Raw genomic sequence first — 13,621 nt, forward strand, 5'->3', positions numbered from 1 at the left:
ATTGTGTATACACCATTAGAAGCAGGGGAGGAAATTAGGCCACTTTACTGGCCAAATGCTAGTATTTTTTACGTTTGGCTGGTAAAAAAAATCAGATACCCGCCAGTTGGCTGGTAAGCCAAAAAGTTAGTTTCCTCCCCTGCTGGCGAGTATACAAAAAAATAAAACATTCTGCAATCACTGCACTGGCAAACGGTGCGCGTCTTCTGAGTGTTCGCTTTAGTTGACAGTGCCACGAGAGCACTGCACAAGACCACCCGCGGACATATAATGTTTAATAAACGTTTGCGCAGTACTGGCCAACCCGCGGACATATAATAATAAAAGTCCTGCGGTACTAGGCTAGCCATCAGGAGCACTCGCAAACAGATAACGTTAAACACAGCAGAAGATGGAAAACAGACAGACTGACCAACGGGGAACTGCATCCAACCCTAGCACAACCCTCGAGTATAAGTTACTAAGGACACATTTAAATCACAGAGGTGTAATGTTAGTCTACTGGAACTGTATACAGTGGTTAGCTTCTAGTTAGCGTTTTTGCTATAGCTGCTTGCTAGCTAACGTTAGCCCCGTGTGCTCAAAGCAGCCAGCTAGGTGTATCTGTTATGACTATAATGTTTCCAAAAAAGCACCGGACTACGACGTAAGGTTAGACATTTTATTTCATGCTCAAAAGCCCCTGGCTTGCACATCGCAGTCACGAAAGGGGCTAGCTCAACCAGTGCACTGTGCACAACAGCACACCAACCGAACTGACGTTACCACAACACTTGACGGTACTTCACAGCACTGTCGTAAGACCACCGTGCTGTCTTAAAGGCACAGTGTGCCTACCCAGATGCATACACAACATTGACGCGGCTTGACATACAAAGAAGTAATTATCACAATTAGCGATTTTTTTTGTCTGGTAAAAAATCTGTTTGGCTGGTAAAAAAAATCAGATACTCGCCAGTTGGCTGGTAAGCCAAAAAGTTAGTTTCCTCCCCTGATTAGAAGCTAACGTAGCTTAGCTTGGTAGCTATTGTTGTGCTAACAACATCCCGACACCCAGCTTGTTAGCCAGCATGAATACCCGATACAGCACTATTGCTCCGTGATCATAGCCATCCATCTCTAAAGCTAACCACTATTTGTAAAAGCCACAACCACGTTACCATATGTAATAATGTAAATCATTGTGTCGTTGTACATATTGTGTATACACCGTTAGAAGCTAACGTAGCTTAGCTTGGTAGTTATTGTTGTGCTAACAACATCCCGACACCCAGCTTGTTGTCAGGATGTTGTTAGCACAACAATAGCTACCAAGCTAAGCTACGTTAGCTTCTAACGGTGTATACACAATATGTACAACGACGACACAATGATTTACATTATTACATATGGTAACGTGGTTGTGGCTTTTACAAATAGTGGTTAGCTTTAGAGATGGATGGCTATGATCACGGAGCAATAGTGTTGTTAGGTGAAACAGATACATTTTCATTCATCACTCGGCTAGTAGTAGCAAGGCTCTCTGCCTGCCACTAGCTGTGTGTGACTCTCAGGCGTAAGGGGGGCGTGCTAGAGTAGGATCACGTGGGCTTAGTGGCCAATCAGAGGAATCCGGAAACCGAGCGGCGTTGTAGAAGGCATAGACGCGGCCGGTTAGCCTAGGCATTGTCCAACTAACACCTCTCCCGACGGCTAACGTCATGTCCTCTTCCATTCATTGTGCTAAGCTAGGCTAAAATGCAGCCAGATAGCTTTCTACTGAACGCACAGAGAGGAAACTGGTATCTATCTGGTCTCTCTCTGGAGAAGACGATAAGCTAATTTCCCAAAATGTTGCCATGTTCCTTTAAGATTAGTAGGATGTTATGACTGGATCAAATGACTATGCGTTACGTATTATGTACAACTTATTACTGGCAAAGCATAATTCACACCCATTGAATTTTTATTAATTCGTAGAATTTGGGAAATCCTGAAAAGAATATGCCCCATGATTAAATGCCTAATCTGTAATACATTTATTTACATGACAAAATACATTTGGACAGAGTTTGAATTGTAGGTGGAAAGCTTTTTCTAACTTTCCTAACTCATCATAACTCAAAATACAAAATGTTTACAAACCAAATGACATACAGCATCGTCGTGTAGAGTATGCCCATTGTCAAGTCTATCCCTGTAGCAAGAGCTCACTCAATAAATTTGAGTATGAAATTAATCTCAAATCCCATTGAATGGCTTTCAGTGTTGGGGCAACCTTTGTTTACATTGGGATTATAGAAGCCTATATACATCTTAAAGTAGAAAGCTATCTGGCTGCACGTTAGCCTAGCTTAGCACAATGAATGGAAGCGGACATGGCGGGTTAGCCTTCGGGAGACGTGTTAGTTGGACACTGCCTAGGCTAACCGGCCAGGCCCACTTCCATTAATTGTGCTAAGCTAGGCTAACATGCAGCCAGATAGCTTTCTACTGAACGCACAGAGATTCCAGGGATCTCCAAAAAATCACCCTTCTATGCCCCATGACCTTGCTTCTTACCTGGGAGTGTCCCTTCCCCTGGGGAAAGCATTGGTAAGAGGCTGGCTGGAGGTCGAAAGCCCCCCAGTGCCCAGAGCTGAGCTGTACTCTAGCAGTGGGGACTGGAAGGCCACGCGGGGCTGCTCAGGGGGCAGCCTCTCTCGTTCCCCCACGCAAAGCTTCTCGTCACTGGGACGGCCGCTGGAGTACTCCCCCACTTCTGGTGGTGGTGCTCTTCTCCTGGTCGCTGCATACTGTTTGATGTGACCCAGATGAATAGTGGATATGGTGGAATAGAGTAGTAAGTATTTGGTTAATATGCACACGTCTGTTAAACTGAAACGTTAGGGACACCTAACCTTTTGTTAGCAACTGATGGGTTTTAGTTAGGACCCACAATCAAACCAAATCAAAAGTGGACAGATAGCCCACCTGCTTTTCAGAGTCAGTAGCTCCTGTGGCAGCAGCCTTCAACTCCAGATCCTTCTCCCTACAGCGATGACAGGAACAAATGCGTTGATCCACAGGATCACACACACACACACACACACAGGACTGTCTGACTCAACACATTGACTGCCATGCTGTTTTTCCATCCTTAACACATTGTGTGCCGGCCGGATATGATGAATTATCGCTTGGATGCCAGCACGTTAATCAATGGGAGGACGAGCACATTTGCGAGCGATTAAACTATATCTTAAATTATGGCTATGGGTCTAATACACCCGTCGCTTATCAATGACTTGCTTGCAGTCAACATGTATGAAACGGATTGTTTTTTCATCAGTACATTTGTGTTTTATACCGTTTTTAATACGAGTATAGTTTTGGAGATTTCTAGAAAGAAAAAAAGATTCCGCGATAATAGCCATTTACTGGAATACACAAAACACATTGACATTTTCCGGCCGATTTATGAATCGTTTTCAAATAAACGCTAGATTATCGAGAGTATTTGTGTTCTTATGCACGATACAAAAGCGGGCTGAAACATTATTTATTCGTGCCGCGCTCAGCGCCTAACGCCACACACACGTTGTGAACACTGTGAAAAAAAACTCTGATTAACCCAAAACTGGTAACATGGAGTCCTTACCTCAGATCAGATGTTCTGCAAAAAGATGAATCCAATTCCTGATCGCCATTCCAAATATTGATCGCGTTTATTGATCCGACGTTATAGTCCGAAGCGCATAATCGAAAGCTGCTCCGAGCCTCTCCAGTGAATGTGGTAACAGACACTGCTTGCCAGAGATGGGGAAACCCTGGACCGGGAGCCCCCTGTTCGACTCCCCCTCGGGACATTACATTTAACATCAAACACAATGCAGACCAGTATGATCCGTCACACTAGCAGCACCAAGACCACCACTAGGGCTGGGTACCGAACTCAGTACTTTTAAGAGTACCGACCGCGTGTAGCCTTTTTACAACGCATCCGCGTTTCCGGGTTCCCGTTTTGCGCTCCGATTGGCCGCTGACCTACGCTAGTACGCCCCCCTCGCTATGAGCGTAGCAGGGGACGCTGAAATCGAACAGCTGTTACCTAACAATGCCCGATGCAAAATGGTTCTCTCCTCTTTGTATACCTTTGTCCTCACAAGTATTCTGCCAGGGAACTTATGGACACGACAATAGTAATAAGTAATAACATTCTGCAATGTTAAAGGGGAACTATCTTATAAATGGCCTTTTTGAGTGTTTAGCATTGTTTCCTAGCTATGTGAACTTATATTAATATGATCTATGTCTCAAAATTCTCATATTGGCGCATTCTTCCAATTCTCCTCTCACAATATTCACCCTCACTGAACTGAGTCGTTTGAAAATGTGCCTATATGTGATGTCATATAGTCACCGCTGCATGTTAATGTTCAGGGGGGCCGGCCCGGCGCAGTGGTTTAGGAGCCCAGGCTCAAAACAGCTCGAGATCTTGAGGTAGAAAAATGCTGTTTTTGAGGACTTGATTAGAAATACAAAACAATGAATAAAAAAAATATATATATTACAGAGGTGTTCCATAGACTCACAGGAATTGTGTAAAAGTGCCCAAATAGTGAAAGAAATAGTAAAATAGTTCCCCTTTAAATAACGTTTATCCATTCAACTAGCGGTACTAGGTAGCAATGCTATGGTCGATCCCATTGCCGTTAGCATGTAAGCTAACCACAGCGTCTTATAACTACTACTATTGTCGTGTCCATAAGTTCCCTGGCAGAATACTTGTGAGGACAAAGGTATACAAAGAGGAGAGAACCATTTTGACACGACAATAGTAGTAGTTATAAGGTGTTTGACCTTGTAACGTTGTACATTGTGTATACAACGTGAGTAGCTAACGTACACAATATGTACGCCTGGCGATGCGATCTTCTGTCGCTCAACGACAATTCGCTTAGCACCCCACACGACCAGACCGCGTCTATGCCAAATACAACGCAGTTCGGTTTCCGGGTTCCTCTGATTGGCCACGACGCCCACGTGACCCCGCGCTAGCATGCCCCCTTATCCACGCCTGCCTCTACGCCGCGCCAAGCTCCTCTGTGTGTTGCAGCGCGCGGCAGAGGTCCCTGTGTGTTCTCAACTTCCTCAATTTATACGCATGGAAGTATTGACTACGCCGTAACGAATCATTAAAAAAATATACCGTTAACTGGAATATGTTGTTTCTTTACACATATGTTGGATTATGTAATTGGTTTGTCATGACAAACCAATAAAATCGCTACTGCGTTGTACATCAGGGTGAACGCTGTTGGTAACACCACCCACTTCAATGACAGAGCTCTTGACTCAGAGTGGCGTTGCGCGTGATGCGCGACAATATTATAAAATACAATATTATAAAGCACTTACCAGAACTTTAGCATGCGGAGGCGGAAACAGGCTTCGACAGCGACTTTAGAAGCGGCTGATTAAACAAGACGAAAGCGAAATACGAAAGTGAAAGTCAAGTCGTCGCCAATCATAGCAAATATGAGAGCTCTGTAGCGATTTTATTGGTTTGTCATGACAAACCAATTACATAATCCAACATATTCCAGTTAATGGTATATTTTTTTAATGATTCGTTACGGCGTAGTCAATACTTCCATGCGTATAAATTGAGGAAGTTGAGAACACACAGGGACCTCTGCCACTCTGCCGCGCGCTGCAACACACAGAGGAGCTTGGCGCGGCGTAGCGGCAGGCGTGGATAAGGGGGCGTGCTAGCGCGGGGTCACGTGGGCGTCATGGCCAATCAGAGGAACCCGGAAACCGAACTGCGTTGTATTTGGCATAGACGCGACCCGACCGTTCAGGTATAATAAGCTATATGTGTTGCTCTGTTTAGCTGGGGGGTGTCATTTCCCCCCAGGAGATATGAGAGGACGGACCGGACGTTAGGTTGTCGTGAAGCGAGCGTATTAGCAGGTATAGCTGTGTTGTGCATTACGAGGGAAGTATTAACCTGTAAAACCCACATTGAGCTGGAATTAAACCACCATATACGAATACAACCTCTCCTCATTCTTCCTGACATTACTGCATGGCTGATGGCTACAATACGTTCATTACCACCGATTGGACAAGTATTGTTATGCACCTGCTGAGAGAGAATGTTTTTTCACAGAAGACGGTAACTGTTCTGTTCTCAACCATAATTTTCTTTGGACAATAAACCTTACAAACTACATCAGCTGCAGCCTGGACATTAAACTCTGTAAACATCCACAACTTCTTTTGTTACCAGATTATAAAAACATCTAGTAGGTGGATCGTGGCGCATTGTACATTTATTAGTTAATGACAAGCGGCCACTAAACCTTAAGTTCTCCAACTAATTGTTCCTGTTAATAATAATTAACATAAGTAATATGGTAATAATACATAGGTTATTAATCATTGATCAATGAATGTATTGATAAATTAATTTATATTACAAATGATACACCAGTAGAAGTCATGTTATTTTCTCATTGTCCTTGCTGCCGTCGCCTCAAAAAAATAGGATTGAGGTGATATTTAGCCAGGCGATAGAAGTTGATGTGCGATCGTCGCTCGAAAATCTCCTGCCGTGTGGGTTGTCTCATTCATAACAATGGAAGCGATACAATCCTGTTGGTCGCCTCGCTTAAAAAATCAGTCGCCTGGCAAAAATCGCCTGCCGTGTGCGTTGGGCTTAAGACCCGCCCAGGTAGAAAATAATCAGAATTCTAATTACGTGCAATCAGGGCTTGACATGAACTTTTTGGCTCACCAGCCACTGTGGCTAGTGGTTTTCCAAAGTCACTAGCCAGTAGCCACTCAGCATTTTCACCAACCAAAAATCACACACACACACACTATCCAAATATCCAGTTCGTTTTTTATAGTGTAAAGTTTGGCTACTAAGAGCGAGCGAGAGAGAGAGAGAGAGAGATCGAGAGAGAGAGAGAATTGCTGAGTCACCTCTTCTTGTTCCTCTGTTGTTCAGCGATCTGCTCCTGTAGCTCCTGTCTGTATCTCTCCTTCCTCCTCTGTAAGGCCGACTCCCTAACTGCCTCCCCTGGAGAGGAAGGTCACCATGTAATACCATCTTAGAAGTCATAATTTTAAGATATAGAAATATTTTGAGATGCAATGATCCACTCGGCTCACAGTTCCATACACTTGCTAGGTTCTTCTAGGTACGATACCAGCTCCACAGTTCAAAATGATCAGTTATGATTGGGGAAGAAATCCTTTTTTTTTTTTTTATGTCTTTTGCATATATACATAAATGCATACCGGTAGTTATTTTAATGTTCTTTCCATTTCATGTGAAATTTAAAACAAAATGTATAGTAAAAGTGAAATATTGTTGTCTTTGATGGCTGTGACAGGGAAGAAACTACTTGTATTTCTCCTTTAATAACAGCAGCTTTGTAAAGAAAACAGCAAAGAAAGAAAAACCCATCTAACCAATCATAAGTCCGGTAGCAAACTCAGCCTGATCCTTATTGGTCGACGCCCTGGATCTCCTGGCTGCTCTGTTCCCTCCTGTTTGAGTCTCCTTTTTCTCCCTTTGAAAACACCATCAGAAGGACAAAGAGCATGAAGGATACATACCGACTGCGGCCATTAGGACATTTTATAATGACCATGCATTGTCTGACAAATAATTTACCCATCTCCGTCCCCGCCCACTTTTCTTGGTCTTCCATTCACAACTCTTGCTTCACGTCAAAGTTTGTCGGAGGGAAGCAACAATTGTGATTGGAGGATCAAGAAAAGTGGGCGGGATTGAGGATAGGTCAATTGCAATTACAGATTTAATTGTCTGATTCGGCTTAACCCTTTCACTACCACACTACAGAAGGTTAACCTTTCACTACCACACTAGACAGTTAACCCTTTGTCGTGTGGCAGTGAAATGGTTAACATTCTGTATTGTTGCAGTGAAAGGGTTAACCATTTGGTAGTGTGGTAGTGAAAGGGTTAAATCCAAAGTGTGCACATATCGGGTGATGTCATACGTTGCTTTGCAAAGAGATCCATGCTGCTCACTGTGCTACATGTGCTGCTCACTGCGCTACATTGCAATGATGACTTCAGGCATGGGAAACGAGAATCAGATTCAAACTCGGGCGGAAGAAAAAAGTACAATGAAATGTAAATTGAAACGTATATTGTTTTCATAGGTGCATAATACCTTTCAGTCCTGAGTTCATTATCGTTTGGCTCCAGGTATTCATCAGATGGCTCCGCTCTCCTGTCTCTGAATCTTGATAGGTCCCTAGAGGCAAGAGGGATTAAACAATGATCAAGAGACAAATAGCAGAGAGACCTTTTGTGTGAGCCTGTCCACAAGAAATAGACCAACTAGCACAATACCAGAAATATACCTAATTATAGAAAGAGGGTGAAAGGTGTGTGGTCTTGTGGGTAGAAAAAGGCATTACTGTTGTCCTTAAAGATCCCCTACACTCAAAACATGTTTTTTTCCTGATCAACTCCTCTTGGAGGCATGACTTGAGGCTCAGCTTCTTCCCCCAGGCCATCAGAGCCATGAACAACGAACATTGAGTGCTCAGAACATTGAACTATCCACACACAAGCACACATGAACACACACACGACACGCACGCTGTGCACGCTCACACACGAGCAGCCACTTAACACTTTAACATGAGCGGGCACACACTCATGTCGCACACACGCACACTTATGGCCAAAGGAAAGGACACTTTAAATTAGAATAACAGGAACAGTGTATTGCACTACCAAAGCTAACTAGCATGTCCCACATGCTCTGTAAATAACTATGTACAGATACCGAGATGACACTCCATGTTACCCGTTTACTGCACAATGTTGTTTTTTCATTTTTTGATTCTATTATATGTGTACCACTGTATTGCACATCGTTGCGGGCAAGACCACCCGCATTTCATTGTATACCTGTATGCCGTGACAATTAAAACTCTTGACTTGACTTTGACTGTATACAGCACCTTCTTCACATTCTTCCCCTGGAGAGGGAGAGCTTCTCTGTCCTTCCCTGAAATCTGAGTTGCATGTGTGACGTCACGAATAGGTCATGGTCTAATATATGATAACTTGACACATTTAGCGTCAGCATACACAGAAAGATAAGAGTACATATTGACATGTCTTGAAAGGATATAAGCTGCCGACTTAGCATATTCATAGATCCTTGCATTCTCAATGAGGATAAAGGTGTAGAGATGCTGCTATGCCATTCGGAGTAGTTTATTGAACAATTTGGTGGGGTTCCATTATTCAATATGGAACATTTTAAGAGTTTCAAATGCATGTGGAGGGGATCTTTGATGAAATAAACGTCTACTTAGTGAAATATGACTAAACCCCTTCCACCTGTAGTGGCTTCTTGGTCGTCTCTTCTCGGCACCAGGCTCCAGCCTCATGTGTCGGAGCCTCCTGCTCTCCACCAGCTCCAGCTCGTCCTCCTCCTCCGTGTACTCCTCCTCGGACTCGTAGTCTGCCAGCCTCCCCAGCCTGGCTCGTTCCCTGGGAGCCAGTGGTGGCCCCTCCTTGGGCCAGGGAGCCCTGCCCTCGATCGGGCGCAGTGCCCTGCGCACCCCTCTCCTGCCCTCCGTCAGTGTTGCGGCATCCTTTTTGGAGGGCCGCCCCTCTTCAGGGGGACGGGGACTGTGCTGGCCATCGGGGAGAACAGGTGTAGCGAGGGGTAGCTCCTGGGAGAAGGGAAGATAGGTAAAAAGGAACAATCTGTGATTGCAATATGGCGCTCTCTGCAGAAACACCATCGCACCCACTACTGGCTTTGCTAACATAGTAACTGTAACGGTATTGGATTAAATTAACTCTGAAATGTATTGTCTGAGCCTTTGATACAATGGATGTTTGTGACAGCTAAACATTAGTTTTGTATGACTTTGAGACATCTAAATATTAGTTTTACATGACTTGTAAAACAAGTTCAATTGACAAGTTCTTATCAAGTTAAACCGAGCTGTATGATTTCTCAGGCCTGATGGCTCTGGGGGGGGGGGGGGGGTTAGCAGCATGAGAGAGCATCAGAAATGGCTATTGGGCCATACACTTAACAACAGTTTATTGGGCCAATTTAATGCGTCAGTGATGTTGAAATGGGAACAATGGGAAATGTCACGAAAGTCTAAAGTCCTTTGGTAAATGGTGAATGGTAAATGGCTGTATTTATATAGCAATTTTATCCAAAGCGCTTTACAATTTGTTCCTCACATTTTACCCATTCACTCACACATTCACTCACACATTCATCACACACCAACGGCGGAGGCAACCATGCAAGGTGCCAACCTGCTCATCAGGAGCAATTAGGGGTTAAGTGTCTTGCTCAAGGACACTTCGACAAGCTGCCCGGGAGGAGCGGGAATCAAACCCGGAACCTCCGGATTACCAGACGACTGCTCTACCTCATGAGCCACTGTCACCCCCATTCAATTCAAATGCACCAACAATGTGACAACAAGACCAAAGAGAGATGAATTCTATATAATTCTATAGACAAGACCCGCTAATGAGATGAGAGCAGAGAAGGAGGCGGGCTGCTCCGTGTGTGTGTGTGTGTGTGTGTGTGTGTGTGTGTGTGTGTGTGTGTGTGTGTGCGTGCGTGCAAAGGAAAAACAGGAGAGAAAATTCAGCTGCTTAATTTTGACAGAGCTGGCGAGGAGGTAGTTTTCATTTAGTTTCAGCTTCAAATTATCCCAAACTTTGGACACTGTCATTTTCTCTGGTCAAAATAACGTCTTCTTCAGTGTCCAGTCACAACGTAAGTGCGTTGTGCCACAGTAATAACCATCCATGCAAAACACAGTGCACTGTATACAGTTGGATTAAACAAGGCCTTGATGAAAAGAATGTCCCTCAATGCTTTAGTAAATCGAGTTACTCATGTTTCTCGAGGAATGGTGTCAGCCCTAAATGATTCCGCTGCATACCTTGACGGGTCTCCTCTCGCCAGGCACCAAGGCATCAAGACGGTGTTTCTGCAATTCAGAAGTGAAACTTTCTTCATTAGATGCAGTGCTTCCAATGGATACGACATTGTTATTGAAAACATCTTCACTCACAGGATTAAAAGAAAGCGACATATTTCAATAATCCTTTAGTGACACAATATGACTTCATATTTGATTTTGAAATACTAAATGAAGTACCACGGAGAACAGGGGAAAAAAAACATGATCACACCAAATGACAAAAAACAATAATACTAAGGCTGACGTTATTAACGCACAATTATTTTAACGCAAGATTAACGTTTAATATATTTTTTCTTTTACTAGACTTCACTCTGGTGTATTATTGATACTATGTTATGCTATACTATGAGAGAGAGAGAGAGAGAGAGATAGATTAATCACGATTAACTATGGACAATCATGCGATTAATCAGATTAAATATTTGTATAGATTGACAGCCTTAAATAATACAAATATATTGCCAAGCTTGACTCTCATCAGAACATGCGTTAAAGAAGACATTCACCTGAGCCATGTAACGTCTGTAATCCATCCGGAGCTCCTGCTGCAGCCTCTGTTTCTTCCTCTCATATTCCACACCAAGAGGTAAACTTAAACAATAGCCGTCTTCTGCAACGGATAACCACCAATGTTCAATGTGCAGCTAGACACAATACATACATAGATCAGTGACATAGGAGCAACTTAGTTCGAATTTAATTGAGTCAATCTAAAAAATATATCATATACAGGACATTCCCTGTTTTTTATTTTTATTTTTTTACAGAAGTTTAGCATGGCTGACGAGGTAGGGATCACATTAGAGAAGGGGTTCTCAAACTTTTTCATACCGTGACCCCATTTTATTTGCGAATTTTTTTGGGGACCCCACAATTAATGTATCGTGTAATTTCAACGTGGAATTAAGGAAGATCATATAGTAAAAGCACACGTTGTTGAACCTGATCATGCATATGTATTAGAAAATGTAATTACAGCACTATGTTATCAATACACATTCATAAAACGAGGCATATTTAGCCTAAATATGTTGCCAGAACATATTCCTGGCTGTCTTTAGGAACATAATAAGTTAAGTTGTGATTTATTACAGTATCGCCATGGGGATATGAAGTCCTTTGCATTTGACACATCCTAACTATGTAGGAGCAGTAGGAAGCCACAGCGCAGCACCAGGGGACCAACTCCAGTTGTAATGCCGCCCTTGGTCAAGGACAATGGCAGGAGCATACTCATACTTGTAGCATGCATGTCTTTTGGTGTGGGAGGGAACTGGAGTAAGCAGAGGGACATGCAAACTCCATATAGAAGGGCCTCCTACTAGGGTTCCAACTCAGGAACCTTCTTGCTGTGAGGTAACATTGCTAACCACTGTACCACAGCGCCGCTCAAATATATAATTATTAAATAATAATAACAATAGTATTATTATATTAATAGCATTATTAATAATAATATTAATAATTCAATAATCAATTTGTTTTATATATACTTTTATTAATACCCTTGGGTTAAATTCATCGTCTCCATTTGACCTAACTATTTAGGAGCAGCCACACAGTGCAGCACCCGGGGACCAACTCCAGTTGTAGCCAGTAGTACCTGGTTCAAGGGCAGGAGTATAGCCTATATACTTCCATGCATGTCTGCCTATATACTTCCATGCATGTCTTTTTATGAAAAATCAGGAGCACTAAACAAGAAAAATAAACTAGAGGAACTAATAAGAAAACTTATTTTTAATATCAGATGAACCCTTAGGTGAGAGGCCAGGGAAAAGAACTGCTAGGTGAGAGTAATAGGCCTAATAGGAAGAGAAAACCCTCAAACTGTACCTTTTTCCTGCAATGTAGATCTCTTAAATGGAGGGATGTTTTCCTTAATGGTCGAGTCATAGGCTTTGTGAGCTTTTGTCTGTCATTGAAATGCAGAGAAATCGGGTCAGAGCGCATTGTACTCACTGCACAAACATACAGTAAAGAGAAACCTTCAATGCAATATTTAATTAATCTCAGTATACTGTCTAGTTTATAATAAGACTGTACAGGTTTTCACTCAGTAAAAAGGGCACATGCTCAACATGGCAGCACTGTGAAATGTGCTGGAGTCACCAAAGAAACACACCCTTATCTCCATGTACGGTGGATCTTGATCGAAACTGGCTCTATCCTCAGCCACTTTAGCCCTCTGCTCCTTGATGAATAGCTCCAGCTCATCGTCCATCTCCATTAAGTACACAACCCCACTATGGGAAGAAAAAAAACCATAAAAAAACATTCACCAATGTAGCAGTAACAAGATACAGTGTTGTCTCCAACACTGGCAATACATACAAATGCAAAGGCAACCCTGGTTTCCCTGAAAAGTATCTCACAGCCAAGTTCCATCTTTTCCATTTGACTATTAACGTTAGACTAGGCTTTGTGCCCAGATATTTTCGCTGGCCAGGGTCTAAAAAGGTGTGTTGTATTCGTGATCATTTCAGACTTTTCCACACAGCATTATCTTTGTTCTGCGTTTTACTGAATGGATGGATAGTAGGGTGACCATATTTTGATTTCCAAAAAAGAGGACATGCTGGCCCCAGCCTCGAGATACTTAATGATACTTTGCACAATCGAAGCGG

The 13,621-nt window shown here is 43.0% G+C and overlaps 1 protein-coding gene across 3 annotated transcripts in view; it reads right to left on the reverse strand.

Moving 5' to 3' along the window:
- Positions 1 to 13,224, reverse strand: part of cspp1b (centrosome and spindle pole associated protein 1b) — a gene marked incomplete at both ends in the record, with an annotated part of 89,098 nt that extends 75,874 nt beyond the window's left edge. For all 3 annotated transcript variants that reach the window (XR_014620426.1, XM_084327539.1, XM_084327538.1), the window contains 10 exons: positions 2,542 to 2,774; positions 2,953 to 3,010; positions 6,955 to 7,051; positions 7,447 to 7,547; positions 8,177 to 8,260; positions 9,364 to 9,701; positions 10,950 to 10,997; positions 11,501 to 11,604; positions 12,831 to 12,909; positions 13,120 to 13,224. Coding sequence is in view for 2 of the 3 variants with exons in the window: in XM_084327539.1 (XP_084183665.1) it covers positions 2,542 to 2,774; positions 2,953 to 3,010; positions 6,955 to 7,051; positions 7,447 to 7,547; positions 8,177 to 8,260; positions 9,364 to 9,701; positions 10,950 to 10,997; positions 11,501 to 11,604; positions 12,831 to 12,909; positions 13,120 to 13,224 (1,247 nt within the window). The remainder of the gene's footprint in view (positions 1 to 2,541; positions 2,775 to 2,952; positions 3,011 to 6,954; positions 7,052 to 7,446; positions 7,548 to 8,176; positions 8,261 to 9,363; positions 9,702 to 10,949; positions 10,998 to 11,500; positions 11,605 to 12,830; positions 12,910 to 13,119) is intronic.
- Between the last annotated feature and the right edge of the window lie 397 nt (positions 13,225 to 13,621).

The sequence above is a fragment of the Notolepis coatsorum genome, assembly GCF_963971535.1.
Source record: "Notolepis coatsorum genome assembly, chromosome: 13".
Lineage (NCBI taxonomy): Eukaryota > Metazoa > Chordata > Actinopteri > Aulopiformes > Paralepididae > Notolepis > Notolepis coatsorum.